Source organism: Lithobates pipiens, unplaced genomic scaffold (assembly GCF_037356315.1).
Source record: "Lithobates pipiens isolate NorthernLeopardFrog02 unplaced genomic scaffold, aLitPip1_a1.2 Scaffold_94, whole genome shotgun sequence".
NCBI classification, from domain to species: domain Eukaryota; kingdom Metazoa; phylum Chordata; class Amphibia; order Anura; family Ranidae; genus Lithobates; species Lithobates pipiens.
Genome location: NW_027507917.1, coordinates 1,144,472 through 1,160,321, shown reverse-complemented (window position 1 = coordinate 1,160,321; position 15,850 = coordinate 1,144,472). Strand labels below are relative to the sequence as shown.

The 15,850-nt window shown below is 51.7% G+C and overlaps 1 protein-coding gene across 1 annotated transcript in view; it reads right to left on the bottom strand.

Moving 5' to 3' along the window:
* Window positions 1-15,850, bottom strand: part of LOC143973735 (uncharacterized) — a gene marked incomplete in the record, with an annotated part of 54,195 nt that overhangs the window by 23,863 nt on the left and 14,482 nt on the right. Inside the window, 3 exon segments of the mRNA XM_077474571.1 lie at window positions 3,546-4,000; window positions 9,426-9,459; window positions 12,962-13,380. Of these exon segments, the coding sequence (XP_077330697.1) occupies window positions 3,546-4,000; window positions 9,426-9,459; window positions 12,962-13,380 (908 nt within the window).

Here is a 15,850-nt window from a genome sequence, read left to right as displayed (position 1 = left end):
ATGGTTCAGGAGGTGGCCAGAGACTGGCGACATGGTTCAGGAGGTGGCCAGAGACTGGCGACATGGTTCAGGAGGTGGCCAGAGACTGGCGACATGGTTCAGGAGGTGGCCAGAGACTGGCGACATGGTTCAGGAGGTGGCCAGAGACTGGCGACATGGTTCAGGAGGTGGCCAGAGACTGGCGACATGGTTCAGGAGGTGGCCAGAGACTGGCGACATGGTTCAGGAGGTGGCCAGAGACTGGCGACATGGTTCAGGAGGTGGCCAGAGACTGGCGACATGGTTCAGGAGGTGGCCAGAGACTGGCGACATGGTTCAGGAGGTGGCCAGAGACTGGCGACATGGTACAGGAGGTGGCCAGAGACTGGCGACATGGTACAGGAGGTGGCCAGAGACTGGCGACATGGTACAGGAGGTGGCCAGAGACTGGCGACATGGTACAGGAGGTGGCCAGAGACTGGCGACATGGTACAGGAGGTGGCCAGAGACTGGCGACATGGTACAGGAGGTGGCCAGAGACTGGCGACATGGTACAGGAGGTGGCCAGAGACTGGCGACATGGTACAGGAGGTGGCCAGAGACTGGCGACATGGTACAGGAGGTGGCCAGAGACTGGCGACATGGTACAGGAGGTGGCCAGAGACTGGCGACATGGTACAGGAGGTGGCCAGAGACTGGCGACATGGTACAGGAGGTGGTCAGAGACTGGCGACATGGTACAGGAGGTGGTCAGAGACTGGCGACATGGTTCAGGAGGTGGTCAGAGACTGGCGACATGGTACAGGAGGTGGTCAGAGACTGGCGACATGGTACAGGAGGTGGCCAGAGACTGGCGACATGGTTCAGGAGGTGGCCAGAGACTGGCGACATGGTACAGGAGGTGGTCAGAGACTGGCGACATGGTACAGGAGGTGGTCAGAGACTGGCGACATGATAAAAAGAGATAAGTGTTTGTGTCCCCTCGTGCAGCCAGTGCTTGTGTCCCCTCGTGCAGCCAGTGCTTGTGTCCCCCTCGTGCAGCCAGTGCTTGTGTCCCCCTCGTGCAGCCAGTGCTTGTGTCCCCCTCGTGCAGCCAGTGCTTGTGTCCCCCTCGTGCAGCCAGTGCTTGTGTCCCCCTCGTGCAGCCAGTGCTTGTGTCCCCCTCGTGCAGCCAGTGCTTGTGTCCCCCTCGTGCAGCCAGTGCTTGTGTCCCCCTCGTGCAGCCAGTGCTTGTGTCCCCCTCGTGCAGCCAGTGCTTGTGTCCCCCTCGTGCAGCCAGTGCTTGTGTCCCCCTCGTGCAGCCAGTGCTTGTGTCCCCCTCGTGCAGCCAGTGCTTGTGTCCCCCTCGTGCAGCCAGTGCTTGTGTCCCCTCGTACATCCAGTGCTTGTGTCCCCTGTGTAGTCAGTGATGCAGAGAGAGAGGAGAGCCGCCTCCGCCGTCTGGATCAATAAAGCGCCGGAAACATCACAGCTTTAATTTCAATAGCTGTGTGTTCCCCCGTTGCGCGCCGTCGCATATAGCCCCTCCCCCTTGTCCGGGGAACTGTGATAGACAGATCCCCCGTCCAATCAGGACGGGGGATCTGTCTATCACAGTTCCCCGAACGAGGGGGGGGGGGGGGACTGTATGCGACGGCGCGCGACGGGGGAACACACAGCTATTAAAATTAAAGCTGTGATGTTCCCGGCGCTCTATTGATCCAGACGGCGGAGGCGGCATTCCTGCGCTATACACCTCCCGTGATGGGCAGCACCAGGGGCGGGGGCGGAGCTATGCCCCGCCCAGGCCACGCCCCATTTTCGGCTCAATTATCGGCCGTTTTTTCCTTTCGGCAAATTGCCGAAAGGGCCATTTTCGGCCGATATGTTTCGGCGGCCGAAATTTCGGTGCATCCCTATTTAGAACAGTCCCTGCACAAAATGACATTTAACGGAAAAAAAGTCAATTAAAACTGCTTGCGTTTTTAATGTCATGTCTGGTTCCAGCAATATGGATGAAAATCATTGAGAAAAATGGCATGGGTAGCCCTCCCTGCCCATTACCAGCCTATTTGGGTCTTGTACGGATATTAAGGGGAACCCCCGTACCCATATTAAAAAAAGGAAAAGCGTGTGGCCCCCAGGCCCTATATACTCAGAACAGCAGTATACAGGCGGTGCAAACAAGACAGGGACTGTGTAGGTTTGTTGTGTTAAGTTGAATCTGTTTGTCATTTTCAACCGGTACATTTTTAAAGTGTAGCTCCAGTCAAAAAAACTATTTTTAAGCTTTTTGGAAAAACATAGGGAAGGGTTATCACCCCTGTATAATTTGTTTTGTCGTCCGTCTTTTTTCATCTCACTTGCTGTTGTCTCCTTCCGTTTGCAAGTAGGAGACGTTTGTAAGTTGGATGTTTGAAAGTAGGGGCCTGCCCTATATGCTCTGCAGAAATGGCGGAACAAGGTGTTGGTGTTGCCACAATATTGTAAGCCCTCAAAGTGACTCTTGGTGGGCGCTGGAGCGCCCTGCTGTGAACGATTATATCAAGAATTGTAATTACATGCCATTGTTAAACAGTGGTAGAAAAATTGACCTTTGGTGGTTGTGGTGCTGGTGCCACAACACTATAAGTCCTCACAGTTACTCTGGGTGGGCACAGGAAGGGGCCTTCCTGTGAAATATTATATCAAGAATTGTAATTACATGTCCCTGTTAAACAAGGGCATAAAAATTGGGTCTTAGGCACTGGTGTCACGACACTGCAACCCCTCACAGATACTCTAGTTGTAGTGCAGGAATGAGCCCTGCTGCAAAGCATTGCATCAAAAATTTTAATTACACGCCCCTGTTGAACAGGGGCCGAAAAATTGGGCCTATACACTGCAACCTCTCCCATTTACTCTAGTTGTAGTGCAGGAATGAGCCCTGCTGCAAAGCATTGCATCAAAAATTTTAATTACACGCCCCTGTTAAACAGGGGCTGAAAAATTGGGCCTTAGGCACTGGTGGCGGCGCCCAGAAACAAAAATGTTCTTCCAAGCTATCAGCAAGATCATTGAGGAGGAAGAGGATAGTCAGTCAACATAACAAGACAGTCACTGAACATCAGCATAGGCAGTCTTGAAAGGATGTGATATTTCAAAAAAAAATTATTCTGTTACATCAGCTTCATGTACTTGGTAGCTGGTGGTGATCCTGCCTGTGGCCAATCATGGCTCTCCTCGCTGTCGGCGCTGTGATTGGCCAAGCATGCGGGTTACAGTGCTTGCTTGGCCAATCATCAGCCAGCAATGCACTGTGATGGCGCAGCGCATTGTGGGCCGTGAGCGCCACACGAATATGGTGCGAACGGCCCACAAAGTTCTGGCTTCGTCGAACGGGGCGGTGTTTGAGACGAACATGCATTCGACTCGAACACCCAGCTCATCCCTAGTTCTGGGTCAGTGACACAAATGTATTGAACCCAAAAGATACGTAATCTGATGGCACTGACAATCGCTCATAAAGGACAGTAATCTTTCACAAGCTGCATGGCTATCATTTTTTCTGACCAGACAGTACAGGGGCGGGTCAGGCGGGAACTCACCTCTTCATGCACCTTTTGATGTTTCAGCAGCTCAGAACGCCAGCGGAATCCCTTCCCGCACTGCGCACACTGAAAAGGCTTCTCCCCGGTGTGGGTCTTCAGGTGGGTGGTGAGGTGCTGGCGCTGTACGAAGCTCTTGCCGCACTGGGCGCACTGGTACGGCCGCTCCCCGGTGTGAATGCGCTCGTGGATGAGCAGCGAGGTGTGCCTCCGGAAGCTCTTCCCGCACACGTTGCAGATGTAGGAGCGCTCGTCCGTGTGCACCCGCTGGTGGGTGCGCAGCGTCCTCTTGTTCAGGAAGTTCTTGCCGCACTCCGGACAGGAGTGGCTGCGCTCCGTTTTCTGCGCCCGCTGCCGCAGCAGCAGCCTGGCCCGCTTGCCCAGAGCCTTGCCCCTCTCCAGGGTGCCCAGCGCGCCTTGACCTTCGCGCTTGAAGCGCCTCTTTACTGCGACATCTGGGGAGACGGAAGCAGAAGAGAGTCGATGCATGGATGTGGAATCGGGGATGTGCAGTAAATGGAACTGCTGAGGAACAGACGTTAAAGTGTTACTAAAGTCAACGTTTTTTTTTTTTTTATTATTAAAGCGGAACCTTCAGTCATTGTTTTCAACTTTCTATCTATCAAATCTTCTGCCCTTGTTGTCGTTTTTAATTTTGAAGCGTAAAACTTTTTTTTTTTTCTGCCAGTAAATCCCTTATACAGCCCACTTCCTGCTTCTTGTGTCTGGTCATTGGCCTAGGCCAGTGATGGTGAACCTTGGCACCCCCAGATGTTTTTTGAAATACATTTCCCATGATGCTCCACTGCACTGCAGAGTGCATGAGCATCATGGGAAATGTAGTTTAAAAACATCTGGGGTGCCAGCCAAGGTTCGCCATCACTGGCCTAGGCTTATGACATCATGCACATCTCTCTCACACTCTCGTGACAATTTGCCAGGAAAGGGGGGGGGGGGGGTGAGTCATAAGAGGGCCAGTGAGAGCTGGAGGTGTGCCTCTGTCTGTGTAAATGCAGAAAGTGAACAGGCAGCGGCTTTAGTTGCCCACAGTTAAAATGGATGCAGCCAGACTCAGCGGAGGGAGGTTTCTGCAGCATATTTGTCAAGTACAGAATCCCAGTATATGTAAAATAATATGCAAAGTGATTGGAGGGAAGCTTCAGAATGGCAAAAAAAGGTTTTATTAGCCGCGCTCGCGGCCCGCGCGACTGTGGAGCTCCCGCTGCTGTCAATCAAATCCAATGACGTGGGAGCCCGGGGTGGGGGGGGGGCCGAGTCCTGCTGTCTGTGTAAATGGACGCAGCAGCATGACTCGGGAGCGCGCCCACACCAATTCCCCTGAGGGACAGCAGCTTTCCAACAGGGCACTTGAGAAGGGGAGGAGCCCGGAGTCCAGCCGAGGGACCCCAGGAGGAGGAGGATCGGGGCCACTCTGTGCAAACCCAACTGCGCAGAAGCAGGCAAGTATGACATGTTTTTTTTTTTTTTTTTGTTTTTTTAAAACAAACAATGCATTGAGGTAAAAAACATTTGTAGGCAATAAGGATGGTCTCCGCTGTCTCTGGGATCCGTGTGTTTCCCAGCAGACAGCGGGGGACCTTCGGAAAGGGGCGTAGATATCTGCGGAAAGGGGCGTATATTCTGCAGATATCTATGCCGGAAGTGGGTGCAGATACCTGTACTGTACAGGTACCTGCACCCCCCTCCCCCCTGAAAGGTGCCAATTGTGGCACCGGAGGGGGGGGGGGGGGTGGAGGGCTCCAATGAGCAGAAGCTCCACTTTAGGGTGGACCTCCACTTTAACACTTTAAGAACAGTGCGGGCAATCAGACCTAATTTAATGAATTTGGTGCAGATTTTCCAATGCCCGGTGTGTACAGATCTGCAGAGAATTTTGTGACCCACCAATGTGGTCCGCCTAAAATGTATGCTCTTACCCTCTTCCCGCCGGCTACCTCCCAGCCCTTTAAGGGTTCTAAACGCTGGAGGGCGGAGGTGGGCATTCAGGTCAGGTGGCCAGTGTGATTGGCGGTCACATGATCAGAAAAGCTCCTGATCACTAGTGTGCATTGGTGAGCTTTCCCCGGTAAACCGACCCTTTACTGTACAGGGGGGGGGAGAGAGCACAGGGAGTACACTTTTAGCATGGTAGAGTGGTTTACGGCGGTCGTTCTGCGTCAAAGGCCCACAGGCCTGAGAGGCTGCGTTGTACGTTAGGCCGGCATGAGGGGGTTAATGGCAACCCCCACCAGCATCATATACACCATTTGCCTTCCCTTCGCTCTCCCAGTTTCCAATACTTCAGGTTTGAAAATGAGTAACAGGAGGAGAACATCAGCTGCAATCATCTGTTTAGGGAAGCCTACCCCCCCCCCCTTCTATCCACCGGAATTTTACTACCTTCATCAATTCCTCCTGTTGCAGATTTTACCTTCTCTATCACTTACCTCTCCCATGAGAAGAGCCCTATGAACTCTCCCGTATTGAATGGGATTGTAACTGTATTGTCTCCCTCTTTTTTTTTTACCTTAATGTATTCTGTGCATAAGCCCGGGTTCACACTGCTCCGACATGAAAGTCACGTGACTTCCGGTCCGTCTTTGCCCTGCAACTTCAGCCCAACTTCGATCCGACTTAATGTGACTTTTTACACTCTATGGAAGAGGTAGGCAACCTCTGCCCTCCAGCTGCGGGGGAAACTACAACTCCCATCATGCCTCTCTGCCTGTGATGGTCCAGGGTCTTGCAATGTGTCTCCTGGGACTTATAGTTTCAAAACAGCTGGAGGGCGGAGCTTGCCTACCCCCCCCCCCCCCCCCCCCCGCTCTATGGCATTGAAGTCGTGTCAAAGTCGGACCCCCAAGTAGTGCAGGAATCTTTTTCTAAAGTTGAAGTGACTTGTGTCGGATCAGGTAAGATGGCTCACAGAATTTCCCATGTCGCACCATTGTGAACCCGGGCCTTTAGTGTTACTAAACCCAGGACCCTGCATTCACTATATCTGCTCTCCCACCATACACAGAACATGGAAATGCAGTCGTTTTCCTTTTAGCAAATACAAACCTTTTCTCATCAGCAGTATATAGCAGTCTTGTGACTTCTATCAGTGTCTGGTTAAAGCTTATATGGGGGAGTTTTCATACTGCACTGACTGCCCTATCAGGATGCCGGACCCCCGACCCCCTGTCTCTGGACAGTAATGATTACCCCTGTGCTGATCACATGGACTCCCCCCCCCCCCCAAGGGGGGGAAAAAAAAACCTCTCTAGCAATACACACCAAAACTGAGCATGTGCAGCCTGACTCCAGTAACTGTCGTATTAGGACATGTAATGGGGACAGTTGAAGAGGAGGATCAGAAAAGACAGGATCAAACAGCCTTTTTTTTACACAATGCATAGGATTATACCCTTTGGTTCCACAGAGAGTATAACAAGCATGCTTTTTTTGGATATAGAGACTGATTTTACAATTGGCGGTTTAGTAACACTTCAAGGTAAAAAAAAAAAAAAAACTCTCTGAAAGCAGCTCCCTTAGCTCCCCTTTTACTTACCTGAACCCAATCTCGATGCAGCAACGTGCACAAGAGCAGCAGCTCTCGTTCCTCATTGGACAGAGGCAACAGCGGGAGCCACTGGGCTCCTGCTGCTCTCAGTCACAGCCAGTAAGTAGGGAGCAGGGGTGGGGCCAAGCCTCGGACATGCACAGTCCGTTTGGGAGTGAGCACACACACACGAGTGCCCCCCCATAACAAGTGGCTTGCTATAGGTGGCACTCAGTGGAAGGGAGGGGGGGGGGGGTAGCCAGGAGCGCAAGCGAGGGACCCCAGAAGAGGAGGATCAGGCTGCTCTGTGCAAAACCATTACACAAAAGGTGGCAAGTACGACACGTTGTTTTTTTTCACCTTTAGAAACACTTTAATCAGTGGAGTACTCAGATTTGTAAAATACTTTTTTTTTTCCATTGTAATGTTCTAATATTGATTGTTGGGCCTAAATAACAAAATGTATTACATTGGAGGAAACCTCTACAGTTACATTAAACCGATTATCCTATAGATTTAGAGCAATGAAGATCACACAGCATTGTATTGGGATGCATGTCGGGTGGCTTTTCCTGGGACACATCTGCAGCATTCTCTGAATTCAGAAAATAGGGAAGTCCATGCACAGCAGAGGGTGAAGGGTGCGTGGTGCAGGGTGCATGGTGCAATGTACAGGGTGCAGGGTACAGGGTTCATGGTGCAATGTTCAGGGTGCAGGGAGCATGGTACACGGAGCATGGTGCAATGTACAGGGTACAAGGAGAATGGTGCAGGGTGTAGGGTACAAGGTGCAGGGTACAGGGTGCAGTGTGCATGGCGCAGGGTGCAGTGTACAGGGAGCATGGTGCAATGTACAGGGTACAAGGAGAATGGTGCAAGTGTACAGGGTGCAGTGTACAGGGTGCAGTGTACAGGGTGCAGTGTACAGGGTGCAGTGTACAGGGTGCAGTGTACAGGGTGCAGTGTACAGGGTGCAGTGTGCAGGGTGCAGTGTGCAGGGTGCAGTGTGCAGGGTGCAGGGTGCAGGGTGCAGGGTGCAGGGTGCAGTGTGCAGGTGCAGTGTGCAGGGTGCAGTGTGCAGGGTGCAGTGTGCAGGGAGCAGGGTACATGGTACAGGGTGCAGGGTGCAGTGTACATGGTACAGGGTGCAGTGTACAGGGTGCATGGTGCAATGTACAGTGTGCATGGTGCAATGTACAGGGAGCAGGGTGCAATGTACAGGGAGCAGGGTGCATAGTACAGGGAGCAGGGTGCATAGTACAGGGAGCAGGGTGCATGGTACAGGGAGCATGGTACAGGGAGCAGGGTGCATGGTACAGGGAGCAGGGTGCATGGTACAGGGAGCAGGGTGCATAGTACAGGGAGCAGGGTGCATGGTACAGGGAGCAGGGTGCATGGTACAGGGTGCATGGTACAGGGAGCAGTGTACATGGTACAGGGTGCAGTGTACATGGTACAGGGTGCAGTGTACATGGTACAGGGTGCAGTGTACATGGTACAGGGTGCAGTGTACATGGTACAGGGTGCATAGTACATGGTGCAATGTACAGGGTGCATGGTGCAATGTACAGGGTGCATGGTGCAATGTACAGGGAGCAGGGTACAGTGTGCAGGGTGCATAGTACATGGTACAGGGTGCAATGAGCAGGGTACATGGTACAGTGTGCATGGTACAGGGTGCAGTGTACATGGTACAGGGTGCAGTGTACATGGTACAGGGTGCAGTGTACAGGGTGCAGGGTGCAGTGTACAGGGTGCAGTGTACATGGTACAGGGTGCAGTGTACATGGTACAGGGTGCAGTGTACATGGTACAGGGTGCATAGTACATGGTACAGGGTGCATAGTACATGGTACAGGGTGCATAGTACATGGTACAGGGTGCATAGTACATGGTACAGGGTGCATAGTACATGGTACAGGGTGCATAGTACATGGTACAGGGTGCATAGTACATGGTACAGGGTGCATAGTACATGGTACAGGGTGCATGGTACAGGGTACAGGGTGCATGGTACAGGGTACAGGGTGCATGGTACAGGGTACAGGGTGCATGGTACAGGGTGCATGGTACAGGGTGCATGGTACAGGGTGCATGGTACAGGGTGCATGGTACAGGGTGCATGGTACATGGTACAGGGTGCATGGTACAGGGTGCATGGTACAGGGTGCATGGTACAGGGTGCATGGTACAGGGTACAGGGTGCATGATGCAGTAGCGTTCCAGCTGTACACAGCACGACATTAGGAATTTATGACTGCCGGAGCCTCAGACGACTTCCTCCCTAATCCCTCCACCTTTAGAATTATCCCCATAAAACACAGACGATCGCTCACCTTTCTGCCCGTCCTCAGAAGCTTTTGCGGAGTTCTAGAACAGATGAAAAGAACAAGTTACTCTGACAGGCGGAGTAGGCCCCCCTTCGTCACAGCTCCGTGCCAGCCGCAGCAATTTGTACACAACAGCGCAGCGCACTATGCATCTAGATGTGTGCTTATAACACAGGCTCTCATTTAACCCGCCGCCGCTGACAACTGACAACTTTCTACAGGCTGCTGTGAGAGAGAAATGAGAACATTTTTAGTGGTGGGTTAGAAGCAGGCAGGGTGGATAAAAATCAATGAGTTTAAAAAAAAAAAAAATACAAAAAAAAAAAAGATTTTTTTGATTTAGTTTGAGTTTTTTTTTTTAATCGGATTTTTTATCAAATTTATTTTAATAAAATGCTTTTGGAGTAAAAAAAAAAAAAAAAAAATCTATCTACAGAAACTTTTCTATTAAGGCCGGGTTCACACCGCTGCGGGGGGAGATCCGGATGTGATTCGCACAGCAAATCACATCCGATCTCCGTAGCGATGCGAGTTCAGCCATACAGATAGTATGGCTGAATTCGCAGCGCTCCCGCAGCAAACTCGCACGGGACCCTTTTTTGGGTCCGCAACAGAATCGGATCGCATGGGGTGTTCACACCATGCGATCTGATTCCTGTGCGAGTCGGCAGATCGCACTGCGATATGCGGACGGATCTGGGGGTGTCATTAACATATCATTGACACTCCCAGCAGTCCACATAGGGCAGTGTGAACTGCCGGCGGGAGGTGTGCGATGCGGGTAAACGCCGCGGATTCGCGGCGTTCCCGCATCGCTATAGTGTGAACCCGGCCTTAAAGTAGAACTATGGGCAAAACTTTTTTTTTTTTCAATTTATTTAACCCCATCAGATTTTATATGTATACACCGCTCCTAAAGCGCACCTGCCCATTTAAATAGGCAGTGCCGCCGAAGCGCCTGCAAAGCGCCTCGTCAGCGGTGCTTTTAACCTTTTATTCGGCTGCTAGCGGGGGTTAACCACCTCAATACCGGGGGGACCGGGCACTTATACACCTTCCTGCCCAGAACAATTTTGAGCTTTCAGCGCTGTCGCACTTTGAATGACAATTGCGCGGTCGTGCTACACTGTACCCAAATGACATTTTTAGCATCTTTTTCCCACAAATAGAGTTTTCTTTTGGTGGTATTTGATCACCTCTACGGTTTTTATTTTTTGCTAAACAAATTTAAAAAAAGACCGAAAATTATGAAAACAAAATCTTTTTTTTTGTTAGTTTCAAAACTTTGTAAATAAGTTTCTCCTTCACTGATGGGGCTACACTGACGGGCACTGATAAGGCGGCACTGATGGGCACCGATGAGGTAGCACCAATGAAGTGGCACTGATGAGGTGGCATTGATGGGCACTGATAGGGGACACTGATAGGCACTGATAGGCGACACTGATAGGCACTGATAGGTGGCACAAATTGGCACTGATAGCTGGCGCGGATGGGAATGGATAGGCACTGATAGCCAGCATTATATTGTACTGATGGATGCCAGTGCCAAACAATAATGCATGCCAATCAGTTATTCCCATTGTGGGCACTGATTGGCATCCATTGTGGTCTAGGGTGGCATACCTGGTGCTGGGCATCCCTGGTGGTCTGGTGGCGTCCCTGGTGGTCCAGTGTGGGCATCCTCGGGGGGGGGGATCGCCGCGATGCGCGCCCCCAGGAGGACGTCATATGACGCCCGTTCAGGATTTTGGAACCACTTTGCCGCCGTCATTTTGCTATAGGGCGGGCGCGCGAGTGGTTAAAAGCACCCCACTAGCAGCCGAAAAAAGCGCCTCTAAAACGACGTTTGAAACTAGCGGCGCTTTACCACTAACGTGGCCGCGCTGTAGTGTGAAAGGGCTCTTAAAGTGTCTGTTAGCCCATATAACATGAACACTGCCGGACCCTGTATTAGAGCCTGGGACAGCACACTGCAGTAGTCTTTTATAAAAACAAGCGTTGTAAATACCTATTTCGAACGATCTTCAGGCAGGTCACATGACTCGCAACCCACTGTATACATCCGATATATGGCTTCTGCGGGGGGGGGGTCGAGATTTCCCTCTGACATCAGCCAGGGGGGGGGGGGGGGGTCACATGGCCGCTCGGCCTCTCCTGCAGTAGCCCTGGAAACCGGCCGAGAGTCACGTGACCGGCCTGAAGATCGCGCTAAATCAGTATTTACAACGCTTATTTTTATTTTTTTTAAAAAGACAATTTAGTATTTTTATTTTACTAATAGCGGCAGGGGGTGGGGCGGAGACACACAGACGACAGGCAGGAACGAGGGGGCGAGAGAGAGGAGAGCTGAGAGCGTGGCGGAGGGACGCACTCTGACCACAGCGGTCAGGGCTGCCGAGCCCCGTCCACAGCGGTCAGGGCTGCCGAGCCCCGTCCACAGCGGTCAGGGCTGCCGAGCCCCGACCACAGCGGTCAGGGCTGCCGAGCCCCGACCACAGCGGTCAGGGCTGCCGAGCCCCGACCACAGCGGTCAGGGCTGCCGAGCCCCGACCACAGCGGTCAGGGCTGCCGAGCCCCGACCACAGCGGTCAGGGCTGCCGAGCCCCGACCACAGCGGTCAGGGCTGCCGAGCCCCGACCACAGCGGTCAGGGCTGCCGAGCCCCGTCCACAGCGGTCAGGGCTGCCGAGCCCCGTCCACAGCGGTCAGGGCTGCCGAGCCCCGTCCACAGCGGTCAGGGCTGCCGAGCCCCGTCCACAGCGGTCAGGGCTGCCGAGCCCCGTCCACAGCGGTCAGGGCTGCCGAGCCCCGTCCACAGCGGTCAGGGCTGCCGAGCCCCGTCCACAGCGGTCAGGGCTGCCGAGCCCCATCCACAGCGGTCAGGGCTGCCGAGCCCCGTCCACAGCGGTCAGGGCTGCGGAGCCCCGTCCACAGCGGTCAGGGCTGCCGAGCCCCGTCCACAGCGGTCAGGGCTGCGGAGCCCCGACCACAGCGGTCAGGGCTGCTGAGACACACAGATGACAGGCAGGAACAAGGGGGTGAGGGGGGGGGGGGAGGAGAGCTGAGAGCGTGGCGGAGGGACGCACTCTGACCACAGCGGTCAGGGCTGCTGAGCCCTGACCTCCATGGTCAGTACAGAGAGGGGGATACAGGAAGTGGCAGGTTCAGGGAGGTTAACAGTTTAGGGGGGGGGGGGGGGGGGGGGAACTACACAGAACAGAACTGTTTAATCTGCTTTAAGGGACCATGGAATCTTTATTTTTTTGGGGTTAACACTTTAAGTTAACCAGCAGGTAATTGGTTGCTAAGACATAGTGTGGTCCTAGCAACCAATCACCATCATGTTTAAATGAAAAGTTAAGGCCTCTTTCAGACGGGGCGGACTCAAAAAAAACAAAACTTTCAGGCGGAACCCGATTGGTCCGTTAGTGTGAAAGGGGCCTAATTCTAGCAGGAAGTTAATTATATAGAGAGAAGTGTGAAGGGCAGTCAGTGCTTTCATTGGACAGACACACACACACAGACAGACGTAGGCTGTACCTGGTCCTGGTGCACCCTCTGATGTTTGGCGAGTTCAGACCTCCAGCGATAGCTGTTCCCGCAGACATCGCAGGGAAACGGCTTGTCCCCGGTGTGGGTCTTCTTGTGGGTGGTCAGGTGCTGCTGCTGCACGAAGCTCTTCCCGCACTGCGCACATTTGTACGGCCGTTCCCCCGTGTGAATGCGCTCGTGGATGAGCAGCGCGGTGTGCCTGCGGAAACACTTGCCGCACACGTTGCAGATATAGGAGCGCTCGCCCAGGTGAGCGCGCAGGTGCGCTTTTAACGTCCGCTTGTTGTAAAATATCTTGCCGCACTCCGCGCAGGCGTGGGCCTTCTCCGCTTTGGTGTTGCGCGCCGGTCGCTTCTTGGCTAAACATCTCTTGGGTTGAGGAGTCTTGGAGTGATGGCCGGAGTCTCCTGCATGTCAAGAGACAGAAATTGCGAGGAACATAAATTCAGATATTTTATTACAGGTAGTAATATCTTGGATTACGAGTATAATACGTTCCAGAAGAATGCTTGTAATCCAAAGCACTTGTATATCAAAGTGAGTTTCCCCATAGGAAATAATGGAGACTCAGATAATTCGTTCCAGTGTCACGGCTAGTGTATGCAGTACCACATGTGGCCAGAGGTGGAGGGGCGCCAGAGATACTCAGAGACGAAGTGTTTCCGAGCGTCTCTGGCGCCCCCCAAACACATATGGCCACATGCAGTACTGCACACCCACCGGAGGCTTGAATCCTACCCGTTTTGCAAGACAACGCTTGCAAATCGAGTCAAGATTTAACAGCTTTAGCCCCAGACCATTTGGCTGGCCAAAGACCAGAGCGCTTTTTGCAATTCGGCACCACACTGCTTTAACTGACAATTGTGCGGTCGTGCGACGTGGCTCCCAAACAAAATTGGGGTCTCTCTTCCCCCACAAATAAAGCTTTCTTTTGGTGGTATTTGATCACCCCTGCGGGTTTTTATTTTTTGCGCTATAAACAAAAAAAAAAAGCGACAATTTTGAAAAAAACACATTTTTTTACATTTTGCTTAACCACTTTCAGCCCCGGACCATTTGGCTGGCTTTGTAACTGACAATTGCGCGGTCGTGCGACGTGGCTCCCAAACAAAATTGACGTCCACAAATAGAGCTTTCTTTTAGTGGTATTTGATCACCTCTGCGGTTTTTATTTTTTGCGCTATAGAGCGACAATTTTGAAAAAAAAAAACGCATTATTTTTTACTTTTTGTTATAATAAATATCCCCCAAAAGTATATAAAAAAACATTTTTTCCCCTCAGTTTAGGCCGATACGTATTCTTCTACATATTTTTGGTAAAAAAAAAAATCGCAATAAGCAATTATTGATTGGTTTGCGCAAAAGTTATAGAGTTTACAAAATAGTTTTATGCCATTTTTATTAATATTTTTTTTTACTAGTAATGGCGGCGATCAGTGATTTTTTATTGTGACTGCGACATTATGGCAGACACATCGGACATTTTTGACACATTTTTGGGACCATTGTCATTTATACAGTAATCACTGCTATATAAATGCACTAATTCCTGTGTAAATGACACTGGCAGTGAAGGAGTTAACCAGTGGGTGGCAGTGTAGGGGTTAAGTCTTCCTAGGGGTGTGTTACTAACTGTGGGGGGGTTGGGCTTTCATTTAGTGAACACTGATCTCTGCTCCAATCACATGGAGCAGAGATCAGCATCACTTGTTGCTAGGCAGAACGGGGAGATGCTGTTTACAACGACATCTCCCCGTTCAGCTGCCTCATGACACAATCGTGGGTAACCCCGCGGCGATCGAGTCCGCAGGACCCACGACCACACTTACGGGGGGTCCCGGCCGGCACGCGAGTGCGCCCCCGGTGGCGCGCACGCGATGGCAGGGCGGCATATAAAAATGGATGTATCTGTACGCCAATATGCCTGCCCGCGCCATTCTGCCGACGTACATCGGCGTGTGCGCCGGTAGGGAACTGGTTAAATAAATATCACCCAAAAATACGTCCTCAGTTTAGGCCGATACGTATTCTCCTACATATTTTTGTTAAAAATAAAAATAAAAAAAAGCAATAAGCGATTATTGATTGGTTTGCGCAAAAGTTATAGCGTTTACAAAATAGGGGATAGTTTTATGGCATTTTTATTAATAATTTTTTTTTTACTAGTAATGGCGGCGATCAGCGATTTTTATCATGACTACGACATTATGGCGGACACATCGGACAGTTTTTGACATTTTTGGGACCATTGTCATTTATACAGCAATCAGTGCTATATAAATGCAGCGATTCCTGTGTAAATGACACTGGCAGTGAATGGGTTAACCACTAGGGGGCAGTGTAGGGATTAAGTGTGTCCTGGGAGTGATTGTAACTGTGGGGGGGGCGTGGCTACGTGTGACACATCACTGATCTCTGCTCCGATTACAGGGAGCTGTGATCAGTGTCCTGTCACTAGGCAGAAGGGGGAGATGCTTTTTTACATCGGCATCTCCCCGTTCTTCCTCTCTGTGAGACGATCGCGCATATCCCCGTGGATATCGAGTCTGCGGGACACGCGACCCGACTCATGGAGCTTACCACGGAACGGCCTTGTGTGTGCGCCCGCAGGCCGCCTCTTAAAGGGCAACGTACAGGTATGTTAGTTTGCCTGTATGAGCCCTTCTGCCGACGTATATCGTTGTGAGGCGGTCGGCAAGCGGGTTATAAAAAAAAAAAAACAGCTTGCACTGCGAAACGCTCGTAAAACGCGTTACTCGCAATCCGAGGTATTACTGTATATAAAGCCCCACTCAGAATAAAACCTATAATCAGTAGTCAGCTACACACAGACACATACCTTGAAATAATGTTTAATTTTCCTTTGGGGGGGCGGGG